A 16,883-nucleotide genomic window follows, 5' to 3' on the forward strand; every position below is an offset into this window, starting at 1 on the left:
AGGTCTCGCTAGGACGCGCATCACTAGCCAACACACAAGAGGTTGAGAATTGATTGCATGAAACAATCACCTGTGCATCCAATGTGCGTCTCAATGTTGGTAAACAAATAATTGGTCTATACCCAAAGTAGATATGCACAAAGTTGAAAGTTGAAACAGGCAACATTTATCTAGGTGTTGATTTAAACATTTAAATGTTTTTCGCTTAAAAAGATTTGCATACTTCTGAAGTGTAATTGTTATTTTATATTGATTGATTGATTGGATATTTTATTAAACAGAAATGCAAACAGCACGAGTAGCCTACAGTCATTCATACACTACTTAGTCTAAAACACTGGTTCTCAACCAGTGGTCCTTGAGGGGGTTCCAGGGGGTCCCCAGCCAAATTAATAGTTAGGAACCAAATGGACCCTTTATGTGTCTGTAACCCCCAAGAAATCAAAATGGTTGATATCTTTTCAAATGGGGGGTCCGTGGGCTAATATGTGTCAATTTTGGGGTCCTTGACGCGAAAAAGGTTGAAAACCACTGGTCTAAAAGGATCACACAAAAAAAGTCCAGTGGACTTACGTTTCCATTGAGGTCCTAAATTCAATTCATTAATCATAACATAAACACCAAAATGCAATACAGCTTCATATCCTTCATATGGCCAACACAGCTGAACTGCACATGCTCAAACTTTGCCTCACCTGTAAAGGGCTTTGCTCTCTGCTGGCTCCACTATGGTGTCCTCTGTCCCCACTATGGTGTCCTCTGTCCCCAGCAGCAGTACCTCTGGAGACGCTCATATTCCACCAGGCTCACAGACATCTCTAGAGCACTGATGAGATGAGCGACGAGCGTAGTAAGTGCCTAGTGAGCACAACTCACTCACACAGAGAGAGGAGGGGGCGCATCAGCGCTTGTGTATGTTTTAGTGCACGTGGTTTGGTTTTGCCTTGCGAAAGCCTTGAGGAGAGAATTCTCCATTCATAGCGCGGGCCATGCCTGTTGGAAGTCAATACCGCCATCGTGTGGTGAAACACAGACTACGGTTTTGGGAAATGATTAATGCAGTATAATTGCCCTTTAGAACTAAAATGTAAAATTAAAAACACCTTAAATATTTTAGTTATTTTAGAAAAATTTCATCTTTTACATCAAGAGGGACAACCTTGTCCCCTTTAAGTAAAATATGAAGTATTTCCAAAATAAATCAAATATTTAGGTGTTTTACAAGTTTTATTTTAGTTATAGAGGGCAATTGAATGTATTAGGAATATTTGGCTCATTAGCCAGGGATCCTTTTGCCTGACATTGGGGGAAAAAAGAAACACAATGACTGTAATTATGTGTTAACAGTGTGTAACATAATTTGATGTAACACATCCATTACATAAAATTCAATTTATTTTATTCATATCAGCGCAGTGCCAGTCACAACATATGATTTATTTTTTATTATATCAAGATGACAAGCACCTCTGGGTGCATACCCCAAAAATCATGAGCTGAAAATGGTCTCATTCACTGATACCATAGGCCCACAGTAGGCCTATGTAGTTTTTTTAAACAATATTGAAAGATTCAGTAGGCCTATTAGTGTCAGCGGTGGCCTAGTGGTTAGAGGGGCGGCCTTGAAACCGGAAGGTCCCTAGTTCGATTCCCCAATACATCACATCAATCATGAATCACCGCTGAATAGCCCTTGAGCAAGGCTTCCATGCAGGGTCCAGCTGGAAACAAGTTTCGTACTTAGTCCGACACCCTGGGTAAACAACAAACTTTGCTTTGCTTTGTCAAGATGAATCTTTATTTTAAATGCAACTTTCTACAGCTTAGGGGAAAATAATTCCCCATGTGCTCATCTCTGCCCGGCTGCTAGTTTATCCTTGATCCAGTACCAGAACTAAACTAATGTGGATCCTGGCTGTTACGACAAAGCAAAATGACTCTGATTTCAGTAGGCTAAATAAGGACACAATACACTATGGAAATAAATTGTTGTGTAATTAAGGAATTTTATTAAAAACGGACAATATTGTGAGGGCAAATATTGATGTAAAAATGACGATCAATTGCAAGTCATACTACAATGAATTCCAAGAATTATTTTCAGAGCAAAATAAAATAACACTTTTGACAATGATATAAGAAGTTCTTCATATACAGTGCATCAATATAAACTAAAATCACTGGTTTACCCTTTGCCTAATTCAAATACTAACAGGTCATTTCAGGCATTCAGAGAAATGAAGTATAAAAGGCATCCTTGTTTTGCAGTCTTTGTGGTAATGTTGGTATCACTAGATCAGCCACCACAATCAGGTGATAAAAAAATAAAAGGCCAACATGACAAATAAATCTCATAACATCAAAGTGTGTCCAGGGGCTAGTATTTTCACAGTGACTTCCTGTACACACATTCATCCATTAAAAAATAATAAGCAGTTAAATCAATTTAAATCTATTTTTACAGGGTTGCCTCAGACATCCAGGCAACAGACTTACATTCCTTCAACCAACTCAGGCTATGTTCCCATATGACAGTTAATAGGTCCCTCATTTTGAAGTCCCCCCCACCCTCAAAAACAAAAACAACAACAACAAATAAAAACATCCCCCCTAAGCCCTCTCCCTTTCTAAGGGCTTTGCAGTTCTTCATGCTCCTCTGCGATGGTGCGGTAGTGCTGCGGCTGACTCTGGGAAAGAGGGGAGTCTGTGTGGGTGAACAGTGCTGGCCGTGACTTTTGAGGTCGCCTCAACAGGAACCGTGAGGACGTCACCAGTTCACCATAGCCCTGGGTGTGGGAGAACGCATAACCTGACCGACGGGTGCTGATCCGTCTGACAGGGATTCTGCTGCGTGGGGTTGGAGCTGGTATGGCCTCCCTTCGCACCTTGTACCTCACCTGGAGGGATTGGGCAGAGGTTGTAGTTTACTTTAAAATAGATGTACTGTATTTCAATCAGGTTTCAAGTTGTTTTTGTCACATGCTAGCCAGTAGCAGTCATAGCGGACTGTTTGTACATGCCGATATAAGATAAAATAGTCATTAGATAATAACAAAGTCAAGACAAATAAATAAGTCAGCCATGGGATAAAGAATATGAATCTATATAATATGAGTATTTATCACATACACAGTCTTCTTTATTTTCCCTATAGGAGAGAGGGTGATAAGCTTGAATTTATTGGTCAGCTGCTGTATTTTCCCTAGGAAATATATAGCAGCTGACCAATCAGGGCAACCTAAAGCCATATTTTCCCTGGAGAAAAGCTGACCAATCAGCATGCTGATTGTTGCACGGAAAAAAACGACGCTTCACCGGCGCGGTTCAATGTTGTAGCGCTTCTTTGGCTGCCCTGCTTTAGTGTACCGAAATTTCGTGCCCTGTGCTTCAGCACCTCAAGCCCGTTGGATAAGCCACCACTGGATGTATTGTAGTATATTTGTTATACCACAGTTTATAGTTCCAACCTCATATTTTGAATAGCTGAGAGGCATTCTAAGGAATGCCAATATTTCCCAATTACAGCACTCTATAAAATAATTATCACTACACGTTATTTACCTTATTATACCAGCTGTCATAATTTGTTTTAGCTTTAACCAGTATCCATTGCTACTGGGATAAAATTAATTATAACCATGTTGTCATGTTGGCTTGGAACAAATTAATTCAAATTATTTTTTGATTACTATGAACCTAAAACTAAATGACCAGCCTGCACCTAACAATATCCCAAATTGCCTGAATCAATGGAATACTCCCATTTAGAATGAGGACGTGGATCTACAAGAAAAGGTAGATTTGTCTTTGTGCAATAAACCTTGATAAAAAGCTTGTGCCCTCATGGTCTTGACATCAATTATAAATATTGATATTGAAATAATGGTATAATATAATAATAATACACTCAAGGTCATGAGAGATCAGCACTGCCTGGTGTGCTGTTCTATGACCATAGAACACCAGTGCCAATATCTAACAATGTACTGTAGCACTTCCTGTATTATTGCTAAACCACTTAACCACAAAATCTTTCTGAACAACTAAAAACATAGCAGACCTACAAGCTCACTACGCATCAGACTGCGACATAATGTGAGCTTGCACGTCTGCTTTTCTTTTCTTTTTTACAATTCTTTCAAACTTTTTTCCTTTCATCTTCAATGACATGCCCAAAATTGGGATGTCATTGGTTTAAAGTGGTTAATGAACTCACCTTGTCATTGATGGTTGGTGAAAGCAGAATGAGCACAAAGCGATAGGCCACCACAGGGAGAGCAGTGAGTGTGGAGGTGAGGAGAATTGTCAGCCACACGTTAGGTTGGTTCAAAGAGTTTGATGCCACACCTGATGTTTACCAAGCATGAAAACCAGATCAGATCAGTTAGCCTCATGTCTTCATCATATTTTACAACAGATCTACAAGCTCACAACGCATCGCAAACTTGTAGAACTGCTATTTCTTTTTTTATGTAATGTTACACATTTTTAACCACATACTGTAACATAAGAGGTACTGGTAGCTAGCCCTGTTCAAAGATCCTTGAAACTATTTACCTTCTCTATGATACATTTGCTAGGGGTAATCGTTTTGATTTATGCACTCTAGTCTTGTGGAACTTTCCACCTGGATATGGGCTCTGAAGATCCATAAACACCTTCCTAAGGTGCTTACACTGTACCAATCTGGGAACCCATTGGCAAATAAAAAGGAAAAACAGCGCCCTGTTCTTGAGAGATTAACTCTGTACAGACAAGTGTTACTATTTAGGGTGAATAGATACCCAGGCAGTCACCCCTATCCTTGGTGACAACAAGACTGGGGTATTTAAAACAAAACCACAAGCTACACCAGACAGGCCTATTAAAGTATTTATGTTTTTAAAGTCATGTTGTAATGTTTGGTAAAGTTTGAAACACAAAGGATCAGTTTCACTCCATCATCTACTATACTTTGGGTCTGTACCTACAGTACTGTACTTTTCAGAATTTTCTCTCACCAAATCTCTTTGCCGAAAATAGCTCACAACGAATTCGGTTCTGAGCTTGTAGATCAGCTTGTATGCATGTATTTTTCTATTAAATTGTACTGCAGAATACATGGCAGGTTACAGTACACTGTACATGCCGCACACTTTCACAAATCTTTTGTATTTCCGAACACAGCCAATCCCCTCAAGTTACATACTATGCTGTATGCATGGAAGGTGCAAGTTGTTTACTGAGGAATTGTTATTATTACTGCAAATTAATCAATGTATTCTTTCACTCTTTAAAATAAAAAAATAAAACACAGCAAAGGAAAAGTCATTATGCCACTCCAAGGTTATTATAGTTTTAGTTAATTAGTTTTTAAAGTGGGTTTGGTAGTTTATTAAAACAAAATTGAAAAGGTTTTTAAAAAATTGTTCAGTTTAGTTTATATTAGTTCTAGGGTTCATTTTCGTTTTACATTCTAATATGAGGTATTTGTCAGGGGCGATTAGTAAACTAACCTTGACTGAGCCACTCACCTATGAAGGGAAAAGTTGAGGTGAAGATGAAGAACATGCCGTTGCTGTACATGGTGAAAGTGACGGCGAAGTAAGCAGACAGACTGCCCCACACAAAGAACTGGTTCAGCGCTGTCCAATAATGGGTGGACAGGCACAGCTTTAAGAAGTCAGGAGACACACAGCTATCTTGAGTGACACATACATACAGTAGGCCAGTGGTTCTCAATTCTAAGATGTTATGTCAAGGAACCTCAGATGTATTTGGCAGGGATCAGATAGTTACAGTATAGTCTCACATGGCCAGACTGTTGCCTCCCACAATTTTCAAACGCTTCCGGCCATAGCATCCGGAGATTGTGGAATAGTTGTCTGGCTACGCAAGACTAGTTACAGTGAGAGAGTGATGGGGAAGTACAAGGAGCAAAGAGCCTCAGAGAAGATTTGAACCCGAGCTGGCTGCACAAGTAGGCTACTGAGCCTTTTAGTATGCGTTCCACCAGGTAAGCCAATGTGGCACCCCCATAAGGGAAGATTTGCCAAAGTTTGTCAACGAGCGTCAAAAGAGAAAACAAGGCTTAAATGTTTAACTGTTCCTCATTTAGCTGGGGACCACCTGGAACCCCCTCAAGGACCACTGGGGGTCCCCAGATCCCACTTCGAGAACTAACGCAGTAGACAAGAGCTGCCACATTCTGGTCCTCGGCCAGGGCTACTACTGCTAAATGTATACAGTCCTCACCTGGATGCTAACAGCAATGAGCAGACACGTCTGGGCCAGCAGGGCGAAGGACTGGTAGTCAACAATGTCTTTGCCATCGTCCCGGACCGTGTCACGCATGGCCGCCCAGGGGATGAAGAAGAGGATGAGGGAGCTGTACGCACTGTGCATCATGCAGCGAACAAAGGCCTTCTTACTGAAGTAGGCGTTCAGCTGCCCTGGAACGTAGAGCTGAGGATACTGGAAGCTCCACCGGTCGTTCACATCCTGTAAGTGACCAGATAGATTGGGGGGGGGGGGGGGGGGGGGCAGAAAGAGACGTCACAGTCAGGACAAAAGAGAGGGTGAGAGCGAGCACAATACATTAGCACTAGTAGTATACAGTCTACACAATACACCACAGAAACGGAGAAATTATACAGCTAAAGTATTTGTGACAAAAGTGTCCAGAATCCTCTGCAATTATTACAGTGTTAACACAAAGTGTGCACTCTTTCTTTCTTTCTTACCTGGTCAAAGAGACTCATACCAAGTACAGGGAGAGCCGTGTAAACCAAATTGTACAACGTGATGAACCACTCGTCATATACGGTCTGCATGTAAGAACAGCGTAGACACACACACACACACACACACACACACACACACACACACACATTAATAATAAAACTAACAACATGACATAAAAGTATATGTACAAGTCACACACTGTGTGAGTTTGACTATTTATTTATCTATATATTATAGATGCTAAGTTACTGTATGTTATGCAGATGTATGTTAGTAACTTATTCCCATACCGTATGCTAGGTTTGATGTTTACTTGCTATCCTATAGTAAAGCTACATGTAACGCTTATTTGATTTCTTTGCACTCTATTTACGGTACCATTTTTTAATGATCAGCTAATTATAATTTGCAACAACTGTCCCCTGTAAATTTGTCTTTTTTTTCTCCTGTTTTTATGTTTGCTGTTGCTTCTTTGGGGTCATTGTGAAGCACTTGTGAACTGTGGTTTACAGAGGAAGGAATAATGCATTTACTTACTTACATAGGCTACATGATCATTATGGCTACGATTACCATGCCTCTGATGTTGCCTCTCACCTGAGCAGAGAATCCACAGAAGAAGGCGTACCAGAAATGAACAAAGGTGAACGTGAAGTTCTTGTAGAAGAAGTAGCGCAGGAAGTTGCACATGCGCAAATAGGACCAGCGTCCGTGCACCAACAGGAGGCGCTGGAGGTAACGGAACTGGGCAAAAGAGTAGTCACTTGAGAGCACCGCCTGCATCCCCTCTTGGCCACTGATACCCACACCTATATGGGCCGCTGGGGTCCGGGTGAGATGAAATGGAGTGGGTACAAATATAAAGAGCAATAATATAAGATATTGTTGCTGTTGTGTAGAAACCTTGTATAGTATCTCAGCTTTCATATTTCAACTTTTTATGTGTTAATGCCCCACTTCATGCCCCACTTCATAGTACAAGAGTGTTGTGCAAAAGTAGCGGATCTATTGTATTGTATTGTAACATACTTTAATACAAGAGGTGCAAAAGTTACAAAGGTGCAGAAAACCAAACATACGATCTTACAGGATAGAAGGTCTGGTTCAGTCCCCCTGTACATTATCTTAATGAGCATACCTTTTATCATGCTTACATCGTTGGCCCCATCTCCAATGGCCAAGGTGACTGCCTGCTTGTATTTCTTCACCAGCTCAACGACCTGGGCCTTCTGTAGAGGGGTGACCCTGCAGCAGATCACTGTCTGACACATGCAGGCTGTCCTCAGCAATTCCACCTGAAGGTCTTTTTGCAGAGCATAGGCCTGGGTTGACATGGGGAAAGATTGTAGTTGATTCAGCTTACGCTACAGTACATGTAACTGAAATGTCTTCTTAGGACACCAGAAGACATGCATTATTCTATAGACCATGGTCTACTGTAAACTACCAAGGAGCTGATCATGGACTTCAGGAGGCAGAAGAAAGAATACGCTCCCATTCACAGCGACAGCACCACAGTGGAGCAGGTCAGTCATTTCAAGTTTCTTGGAGTACACATACAGTATCTGAGGACCTCAAATGGGCCACACACAACACGCACATGGTGAAACAGGGTCAGCAACACTACTGCTTTCGTTACCTGGAGAAATTCAAGGTGACCCCACACATCCTCAAGTTGTTCTACAACAGCACCATCGAAAGCATCCTGGTGAGCGGCACCACTGCCTGGTATAAAAGCAACCCTCGAAACGCAAAGCACTACACATGGTGGAGTGGACAACCCAGAGCAACGTAGGGGGTGAATTTGCCAAGGCGAAGCGAATCATCAAGGACCAGGTTCTGTGCTCTGTGTTCCTCTCTTCCCTATTCTAACTCTTTCTGTAACTACACAATCTGAAAGCTCCTGTCATCATGTGATCAGTATGTGAGTTCATACTGATACTGATACTGTTTGTGAACTTACCAGGCTGTGTCCATTGATGACCAGTGCATACTCTCCCTCCACCTGCTCATCCTCCACCCTCTGTTGCTTCAGGCGCCAGAACAGACCTGCACGACTTGTGACCACATGTGGCTGATCTGGTGCATCTGGACACATCTTCCGTCTTGCATTCCTGAACACAGTAAAGGTGCATATGAATTCATTCAAATATTTTGTTTTGAATGTTATGATTTAGAAGCCAAACAAGAAGGAATGCGAGCACGGGACTCCAGTCACAAAAACAACATTAATAAGACTTGCGTCCAGTGTGGCTTGTTGCCTACTTATTTAATAAATAAACCTGAATGGACAGAACGTGAGTGCTGGCTATCATTTCTTATATGAGGATTTAGATAACCCCCTTTTCCTATCTTAAATTGGTTTCCTAATTTGTTTACTTTTATCATTTTAATTCAAAAACAAACTAAAAACTGAAAAAACATAACTCACTCTAGTTCTTCTTTCACTTCCTGAGGAGTATTGGCAGCCACAATGAACACGTCTTTCATTTTCTCCCTCAGCAAGTTGCATGAGTAGCCAATGTTCTCTGCTGTCTCTGTATCAAAAACACAATGAACATATGTAACAAAAACTACAGCATGGATTTAGGATGACAATATGTACAGCATGTAAAAATGAAGATTAGATGTATGTTGTGCATGATGTACTGTACTCCTGGGCACAGGATGAGATGTAGCGCTTTATGTACGTAAAAAAAACCTGCACCCTGTACCAACCCTGTTTATCACCAGTCAGCACCCAGATTTTGATGTCAGCTTTAGCTAGCTGCTCAATTGTCTGTGGCACTCCGTCTTGGAGCTTGTCCTCCACAGCACTGGATCCCAGCAGCTAGATTAGATAGATTCAGGGGTGCAACAGTTAATCAAACGAATTGATTTAATCGATTGTAAATAATAATAATAATAATGAATGTAATAATAATAATAACAATAGAAGTGGTGTACACGGCAGGCAGTTCTAATGGAAAAAACTATGACCCGTGTACGGACTAGTGCCGGTGAACACGGCAGCGATCATCTCCCATAGTTGCTATGGAGCGTGAACACTCGCGACTGCTATTCGTGTACACTGTCTGTGCCAACTACATTTTCTCAATGGGGGGCAGCAGAGAGCCTTAGTCAGTCATTCAATCAATCAATCAATCAATCTATCAATCAATCAATCAATGCCAACAAGTAGAAATGTGCTCTGTGTACACGGCGTGTACACCTCCCACATTATGCTATGGGAAACGTCGTTTCTGATCATGTGACCTCCCGGGACGCTGTTTCTGGGCGGGGTCTCGCCAAATTCGTCCCACGTACCCCCCCCCGCCCCCCCCGATAGACCCTCTTGAGTCTAGGCTAGCCTCAATCAATCTATCAATCAATCAATCAATGCCAACAAGTAGAAATGTGCTCTGTGTACACGGCGTGTACACCTCCCACATTATGCTATGGGAAACGCCGTTTCTGATCATGTGACCTCCCGGGACGTGTTTCTGGGCGGGGTCTCGCCAAATTCGTCCCACGTACCCCCCCCCGCCCCCCCCCGATAGACCCTCTTGAGTCTAGGCTAGCCTCAATCAATCTATCAATCAATCAATCAATGCCAACAAGTAGAAATGTGCTCTGTGTACACGGCGTGTACACCTCCCACATTATGCTATGGGAAACGCCGTTTCTGATCATGTGACCTCCCGGGACGCTGTTTCTGGGCGGGGTCTCGCCAAATTCGTCCCACGTACCCCCCCCCCCCCGCCCCCCCCGATAGACCCTCTTGAGTCTAGGCTAGCCTCAATCAATCTATCAATCAATCAATCAATGCCAACAAGTAGAAATGTGCTCTGTGTACACGGCGTGTACACCTCCCACATTATGCTATGGGAAACGCTGTTTCTGATCATGTGACCTCCCGGGACGCTGTTTCTGGGCGGGGTCTCGCCAAATTCGTCCCACGTACCCCCCCGACAGACCCTCTTGAGTCTAGGCTAGCCTCAATCAATCTATCAATCAATCAATCAATGCCAACAAGTAGAAATGTGCTCTGTGTACACGGCGTGTACACCTCCCACATTATGCTATGGGAAACGCCGTTTCTGATCATGTGACCTCCCGGGACGCTGTTTCTGGGCGGGGTCTCGCCAAATTCGTCCCACGTACCCCCCCCCGCCCCCCCCGATAGACCCTCTTGAGTCTAGGCTAGCCTCAATCAATCTATCAATCAATCAATCAATGCCAACAAGTAGAAATGTGCTCTGTGTACACGGCGTGTACACCTCCCACATTATGCTATGGGAAACGCCGTTTCTGATCATGTGACCTCCCGGGACGTGTTTCTGGGCGGGGTCTCGCCAAATTCGTCCCACGTACCCCCCCCCGCCCCCCCCCGATAGACCCTCTTGAGTCTAGGCTAGCCTCAATCAATCTATCAATCAATCAATCAATGCCAACAAGTAGAAATGTGCTCTGTGTACACGGCGTGTACACCTCCCACATTATGCTATGGGAAACGCCGTTTCTGATCATGTGACCTCCCGGGACGCTGTTTCTGGGCGGGGTCTCGCCAAATTCGTCCCACGTACCCCCCCCCCCCCGCCCCCCCCGATAGACCCTCTTGAGTCTAGGCTAGCCTCAATCAATCTATCAATCAATCAATCAATGCCAACAAGTAGAAATGTGCTCTGTGTACACGGCGTGTACACCTCCCACATTATGCTATGGGAAACGCTGTTTCTGATCATGTGACCTCCCGGGACGCTGTTTCTGGGCGGGGTCTCGCCAAATTCGTCCCACGTACCCCCCCGACAGACCCTCTTGAGTCTAGGCTAGCCTCAATCAATCTATCAATCAATCAATCAATGCCAACAAGTAGAAATGTGCTCTGTGTACACGGCGTGTACACCTCCCACATTATGCTATGGGAAACGCCGTTTCTGATCATGTGACCTCCCGGGACGCTGTTTCTGGGCGGGGTCTCGCCAAATTCGTCCCACGTACCCCCCCGACAGACCCTCTTGAGTCTAGGCTAGCCTCAATCAATCTATCAATCAATCAATCAATGCCAACAAGTAGAAATGTGCTCTGTGTACACGGCGTGTACACCTCCCACATTATGCTATGGGAAACGCCGTTTCTGATCATGTGACCTCCCGGGACGCTGTTTCTGGGCAGGGTCTCGCCAAATTCATCCCACGTACCCCCCCCCGCCCCCCCCGATAGACCCTCTTGAGTCTAGGCTAGCCTCAATCAATCTATCAATCAATCAATCAATGCCAACAAGTAGAAATGTGCTCTGTGTACACGGCGTGTACACCTCCCACATTATGCTATGGGAAACGCCGTTTCTGATCATGTGACCTCCCGGGACGCTGTTTCTGGGCGGGGTCTCGCCAAATTCGTCCCACGTACCCCCCCGCCCCCCCGATAGACCCTCTTGAGTCTAGGCTAGCCTCAATCAATCTATCAATCAATCAATCAATGCCAACAAGTAGAAATGTGCTCTGTGTACACGGCGTGTACACCTCCCACATTATGCTATGGGAAACGCCGTTTCTGATCATGTGACCTCCCGGGACGCTGTTTCTGGGCGGGGTCTCGCCAAATTCGTCCTACGTACCCCCCCCCCGCCCCCCCCGATAGACCCTCTTGAGTCTAGGCTAGCCTCAATCAATCTATCAATCAATCAATCAATGCCAACAAGTAGAAATGTGCTCTGTGTACACGGCGTGTACACCTCCCACATTATGCTATGGGAAACGCCGTTTCTGATCATGTGACCTCCCGGGACGCTGTTTCTGGGCGGGGTCTCGCCAAATTCGTCCCACGTACCCCCCCCCCGCCCCCCCCGATAGACCCTCTTGAGTCTAGGCTAGCCTCAATCAATCTATCAATCAATCAATCAATGCCAACAAGTAGAAATGTGCTCTGTGTACACGGCGTGTACACCTCCCACATTATGCTATGGGAAACGCCGTTTCTGATCATGTAACCTCCCGGGACGCTGTTTCTGGGCGGGGTCTCGCCAAATTCGTCCCACGTACCCCCCCCGCCCCACCCGATAGACCCTCTTGAGTCTAGGCTAGCCTCAATCAATCTATCAATCAATCAATCAATGCCAACAAGTAGAAATGTGCTCTGTGTACACGGCGTATACACCTCCCACATTATGCTATGGGAAACGCCGTTTCTGATCATGTGACCTCCCGGGACGTGTTTCTGGGCGGGGTCTCGCCAAATTCGTCCCACGTACCCCCCCCGCCCCCCCCGATAGACCCTCTTGAGTCTAGGCTAGCCTCAATCAATCTATCAATCAATCAATCAATGCCAACAAGTAGAAATGTGCTCTGTGTACACGGCGTGTACACCTCCCACATTATGCTATGGGAAACGCCGTTTCTGATCATGTGACCTCCCGGGACGCTGTTTCTGGGCGGGGTCTCGCCAAATTCGTCCCACGTACCCCCCCCCCGCCCCCCCCCGATAGACCCTCTTGAGTTTAGGCTAGCCTCAATCAATCTATCAATCAATCAATCAATGCCAACAAGTAGAAATGTGCTCTGTGTACACGGCGTGTACACCTCCCACATTATGCTATGGGAAACGTCGTTTCTGATCATGTGACCTCCCGGGACGCTGTTTCTGGGCGGGGTCTCGCCAAATTCGTCCTACGTACCCCCCCCCCGCCCCCCCCGATAGACCCTCTTGAGTCTAGGCTAGCCTCAATCAATCTATCAATCAATCAATCAATGCCAACAAGTAGAAATGTGCTCTGTGTACACGGCGTGTACACCTCCCACATTATGCTATGGGAAACGCCGTTTCTGATCATGTGACCTCCCGGGACGCTGTTTCTGGGCGGGGTCTCGCCAAATTCGTCCCACGTACCCCCCCGACAGACCCTCTTGAGTCTAGGCTAGCCTCAATCAATCTATCAATCAATCAATCAATGCCAACAAGTAGAAATGTGCTCTGTGTACACGGCGTGTACACCTCCCACATTATGCTATGGGAAACGCCGTTTCTGATCATGTGACCTCCCGGGACGCTGTTTCTGGGCGGGGTCTCGCCAAATTCATCCCACGTACCCCCCCCGCCCCCCCCGATAGACCCTCTTGAGTCTAGGCTAGCCTCAATCAATCTATCAATCAATCAATCAATGCCAACAAGTAGAAATGTGCTCTGTGTACACGGCGTGTACACCTCCCACATTATGCTATGGGAAACGCCGTTTCTGATCATGTGACCTCCCGGGACGCTGTTTCTGGGCGGGGTCTCGCCAAATTCGTCCTACGTACCCCCCCCCCCGCCCCCCCCGATAGACCCTCTTGAGTCTAGGCTAGCCTCAATCAATCTATCAATCAATCAATCAATGCCAACAAGTAGAAATGTGCTCTGTGTACACGGCGTGTACACCTCCCACATTATGCTATGGGAAACGCCGTTTCTGATCATGTGACCTCCCGGGACGCTGTTTCTGGGCGGGGTCTCGCCAAATTCGTCCCACGTACCCCCCCCCCCGCCCCCCCCGATAGACCCTCTTGAGTCTAGGCTAGCCTCAATCAATCTATCAATCAATCAATCAATGCCAACAAGTAGAAATGTGCTCTGTGTACACGGCGTGTACACCTCCCACATTATGCTATGGGAAACGCCGTTTCTGATCATGTAACCTCCCGGGACGCTGTTTCTGGGCGGGGTCTCGCCAAATTCGTCCCACGTACCCCCCCCGCCCCCCCCGATAGACCCTCTTGAGTCTAGGCTAGCCTCAATCAATCTATCAATCAATCAATCAATGCCAACAAGTAGAAATGTGCTCTGTGTACACGGCGTGTACACCTCCCACATTATGCTATGGGAAACGCCGTTTCTGATCATGTGACCTCCCGGGACGCTGTTTCTGGGCGGGGTCTCGCCAAATTCGTCCCACGTACCCCCCCGACAGACCCTCTTGAGTCTAGGCTAGCCTCAATCAATCTATCAATCAATCAATCAATGCCAACAAGTAGAAATGTGCTCTGTGTACACGGCGTGTACACCTCCCACATTATGCTATGGGAAACGCCGTTTCTGATCATGTGACCTCCCGGGACGCTGTTTCTGGGCGGGGTCTCGCCAAATTCGTCCCACGTACCCCCCCGACAGACCCTCTTGAGTCTAGGCTAGCCTCAATCAATCTATCAATCAATCAATCAATGCCAACAAGTAGAAATGTGCTCTGTGTACACGGCGTGTACACCTCCCACATTATGCTATGGGAAACGCCGTTTCTGATCATGTGACCTCCCGGGACGCTGTTTCTGGGCGGGGTCTCGCCAAATTCGTCCCACGTACCCCCCCGACAGACCCTCTTGAGTCTAGGCTAGCCTCAATCAATCTATCAATCAATCAATCAATGCCAACAAGTAGAAATGTGCTCTGTGTACACGGCGTGTACACCTCCCACATTATGCTATGGGAAACGCCGTTTCTGATCATGTGACCTCCCGGGACGCTGTTTCTGGGCGGGGTCTCGCCAAATTCGTCCCACGTACCCCCCCCCCGCCCCCCCCCGATAGACCCTCTTGAGTCTAGGCTAGCCTCAATCAATCTATCAATCAATCAATCAATGCCAACAAGTAGAAATGTGCTGTAACATATACGTATATGTATATGTATATGTGACACTGATAAAGCTCAAAGGTCAGCAAAAAGACTGCAAAGGTCAACCCTGGTTATGTCGAATGGTGGGTTACATCAATAATCTACAACTTTTCAATAAGAAGTTATAGATTTTTGAAATAGTTCAAAGTTAAGCTTTTCTCACATTTTTCAAAAATATTTTTTTTTAATTAAAAAACACGTTTTCAGACTCAGAAGAGGACGCTGAATCGAATGGGCTAGGTCTCGATTTTTTCTGACCCTTAGAAAGTGGTTTAAACAAGCAATAACGTTTAGTAAACTTGAAGCTTTTTTCACAAACATATTATTATTTTATTTTGACCCTTCCACCCTCTTATTTATATGATATTGAGTCGAATGGTAGGTTACATCAATAGTCTAGAATTTTTTAATAAGAAGTTATAGATTTTTGAAATAGTTCAAAGTTTAGCTTTTCTCACATTTTTTAAAAATATTTTATTTTTAAATTAAAAAACATCTTTTCAGACTCAAAAAAAGACGCTGAATTGAATGGGATAGGTCTCGATTTTCTAGGACCTTGGGAAATACAAACGGTCACCAAAAAGATTGGACGTTGACTTTTGTATAAAAAACGGATTTTGTTGAGCACAAAATCTGTAACTAATCACTCCAGATATTTTTTTTAAATCCGAAACTTCTCTCAATCCATATTGAGAGTAAGCCGGATTTTTTGGCACCGGCCCTGATTTTTTCTGACACTGATAAAGCTCAAAGTTCAGCGAAAAGACTGCAAAGGTCAACCCTCGTTACATTTTTAGAAATTGTATTTTTCTTCGAGACTCTGGCTTTAGACTAATGTGATGGCGCTGATTCCAAATATGCAAGTTTCTTTTTTCTCGGACAACAGGAAGTGCCTCAAAAGGCCACTTCCTGGTTGGTTTTAGGGTGTTCCAAGCCTGTGATTTCTCCGATATATTTTTTTTCCAAATCTACACGTAAAGTAATGCTAAAATTTGAAATAATCAAACCCTAATATCAAATCATGATTTAATTATCCCTTAATTGGCTATGGTTACGGCTTTGCTATCTCGCTCAATATCTCAAATACGGTAAGGACTTAGGGTCCACTTTTTGGATATGTTGTAGAGCTGGCTGAGACGCACATTTGGATGTCTTATTTGTCCCGTTACGACACATTTCTATTTCTGACTTTGTCCTTTGATATGGTCTTAAGATATAAGACTCTATGTGCCTTCTGAAAGTGTAGGAGGTCAACTTAGGAGTGTCGTACCGGGACAAACAAGACATCCACGCGTGCGCCTTGGCGAGCTGTACAACATATCCGAAAGGTGGATTCTAAAAATGCATCAATTTCGAGATATATCGTTTTATTGCGCGTAATAACTTGACATTTGACCCTAGCCAATTAAGGAAAATGGTAAGGCCGTGTGCGAGGAGAGTTATATGGGCGCGTTAGGGGCGACGCGCTGACCCAGAAACAGGTGTCCAATTTTGTTTTTACTCCTTTCAAACAGTTTTTCACTATTATCTCGGCCCCT

General features: G+C 44.6%; 1 protein-coding gene across 1 annotated transcript in view; it reads right to left on the reverse strand.

The window, feature by feature from the left end:
* Positions 1–5,265: 5,265 nt before the first annotated feature.
* Positions 5,266–16,883, reverse strand: part of LOC311037886 (phospholipid-transporting ATPase ID-like) — a gene marked incomplete at both ends in the record, with an annotated part of 31,424 nt that continues 19,806 nt past the window's right edge. The window contains 9 exons of the mRNA XM_084047178.1: positions 5,266–5,270; positions 5,514–5,652; positions 6,235–6,480; positions 6,723–6,806; positions 7,321–7,544; positions 7,862–8,045; positions 8,687–8,837; positions 9,155–9,260; positions 9,373–9,553. Coding sequence (XP_083903304.1) covers positions 5,266–5,270; positions 5,514–5,652; positions 6,235–6,480; positions 6,723–6,806; positions 7,321–7,544; positions 7,862–8,045; positions 8,687–8,837; positions 9,155–9,260; positions 9,373–9,553 — 1,320 coding nt within the window. The remainder of the gene's footprint in view (positions 5,271–5,513; positions 5,653–6,234; positions 6,481–6,722; positions 6,807–7,320; positions 7,545–7,861; positions 8,046–8,686; positions 8,838–9,154; positions 9,261–9,372; positions 9,554–16,883) is intronic.

This window comes from Gymnoscopelus microlampas (assembly GCF_963454915.1).
Source record: "Gymnoscopelus microlampas genome assembly, chromosome: 21".
In the NCBI taxonomy this organism is placed as follows: domain Eukaryota; kingdom Metazoa; phylum Chordata; class Actinopteri; order Myctophiformes; family Myctophidae; genus Gymnoscopelus; species Gymnoscopelus microlampas.